Source organism: Contarinia nasturtii, unplaced genomic scaffold (genome assembly GCF_009176525.2).
Source record: "Contarinia nasturtii isolate CC-2019 unplaced genomic scaffold, AAFC_CNas_1.1 Cnas_scaffold_5999, whole genome shotgun sequence".
NCBI classification, from domain to species: Eukaryota; Metazoa; Arthropoda; class Insecta; order Diptera; family Cecidomyiidae; genus Contarinia; species Contarinia nasturtii.
The window spans coordinates 1-1,921 of record NW_022203263.1 but is presented as its reverse complement, the minus strand read 5'-3'; the positions used below and the strand labels follow the sequence as shown (position 1 = coordinate 1,921).

Sequence of the window (1,921 nt, the reverse complement as noted above, 5' to 3'; positions counted from 1 at the left end):
TTATATATATAAAACATTATTCGATCAAGCAATAAACTCTATACAGAAACAAACATGAATCAAAAATGTCAACGACGGCACTCAATTTTCACACATATGATTCACACTTTGACTCATATTTAAAAAAAACTAATCTGAGAATTTCGGATATAAAAACAAATCTCTTGTGCTTTGTACACGAATTTTAAATTATTTTCGATATATATAAACAAATGTAATGAGCAATAAAACAATTCAGTTTATATCATGTGAATGTGAAAGTTTAGAATCGATTCATTGGTTGTCTTTGTTGTTGTTGTTGTGGCGGCTGTCTCCGTTGTGCATGGTACTCATTCCGAAAGCGTTTTGCTAGTAAAATACCTATAATAGTGCGCGCTGTCACCGGCAGCATTTTTGAAACGGCAAACTAGAACACAAATTAAATATGGTAATTAGATTGTAAGTGTGTGGGAATATGTTATCTTTCAAGATAAGGTAAGTAAATTCACTTCTGAAATAAAGCGATTCAAGTCCAAAACTTTAACTTGAAATCAAGCGTTCAGAAAGACATACATTTATGCGAGCGATTGAATGATGCTTGCATCATTTGATGCGCATCGATTGTGCTGTTGCCATACATTCGGATCTTCGGCAGCGCACGAAGTGCTCCGAACGCACAACGAAAGCACTAGCGATGCGCATCAAATGATGCAAGCATCATTCAATTGCTCGCATAAATGTATGTCTTTCTGAACGCTTGCTTGAAATCAAAAATAAGATTTTGTCGAATATAGTTATCAAATTGTATATCGAATGAAAAAAAAGCACCAACCTGAATGGCATGTGACCAATATCCAGTTGTTTCCGAACTTTTTCCTAATGTAAAAACGGCCGAACGTGTGTACGATTCAACATCGGGGACGAAAAGATTTCCGTTCATTACGGTTGTTGAATAATTATTCAATTTTGTTCGAACGAAGTACGGCGAAAGAAGTTGCACATCAACGCCATATGGTCCACATTCGTATTGGAGTGCCATTGTAAAACTTTTGATGTAAACCTGTTAAAATGCGCCCAGAATTAATGCACATCTATTCACATATCTATTTGTTTTAAGCGGGGAAAAAATTACACACTTTGCTAGCAGCATACACCGATGCCAGAGGTGCTGGTTGTAAAGCCGTGCCCGATGATACGTTTACAATGATACCTTTTTGTCGTTGTTTCATATCGTTTACAATCAAACGCGTCATCATTGTGGCGGCAGCAACATTTGTAAGCACCAGACTCCATATCACCTCCTCCGGCACACTGCCAAGCTCTTCAGGATGCTCGAACATCTGACCGACATTGTTTACTGCAAGACAATGCAAAAAGAAGATGAAGGACAGAGAGGGAGAGAGAGAGCGAGAGAGAATACAGGTTACTACACACAATGTCTAAGTAAGTAATGATAAAGATTAATTTATTTATGTGCAAAACGTCGTACAACTGTGCACCGGTCAAACAAGTTCAAACACCTTGACCATATCAGATAGTTCTTAATAATCGTGTTGTAAATAAAACGGTAAAATTTGTAGAAATAGTTTTATCGATTGCTAGTAGTTTCTCACAAAAAGCGATACAAATGATGTTGTTCCTAAAGTGAATGTTTACGCATGCAAAGAAATGTGAAAGAAATTCTCGGGAAAGAGATACTCACCTAAAATTCCAACTGGAAGTGAGTTCACTTCGTATTTAATTCGATTGTAAATCTCACGACCATTACTAAAATCGGCTACAGAATAAATATGAAAAATATTAACATTTCTATTTTCCATTCAAACTTAAACTTGACGCAACTCACCTACAATGTATTTCGTTTGTACCGGATGCAAAGACTCTAAACAACAATGAAAACAAGAAAAATAAAAATTACGAAATTTATCGCATATATGTAAAT

The 1,921-nt window shown here is 35.9% G+C and overlaps 1 protein-coding gene across 1 annotated transcript; it reads right to left on the bottom strand.

The window, feature by feature from the left end:
• Positions 1-52: 52 nt before the first annotated feature.
• LOC116351682 (hydroxysteroid dehydrogenase-like protein 1) lies at positions 53-1,916 on the bottom strand (the record flags this gene model as incomplete). Its single annotated transcript, XM_031783815.1, has 5 exons — positions 53-406; positions 812-1,039; positions 1,116-1,336; positions 1,682-1,756; positions 1,826-1,916. Coding segments are annotated over 5 exons (759 nt in total), but the record flags the coding sequence as incomplete, so codon positions are not given.
• Positions 1,917-1,921: the final 5 nt, after the last annotated feature.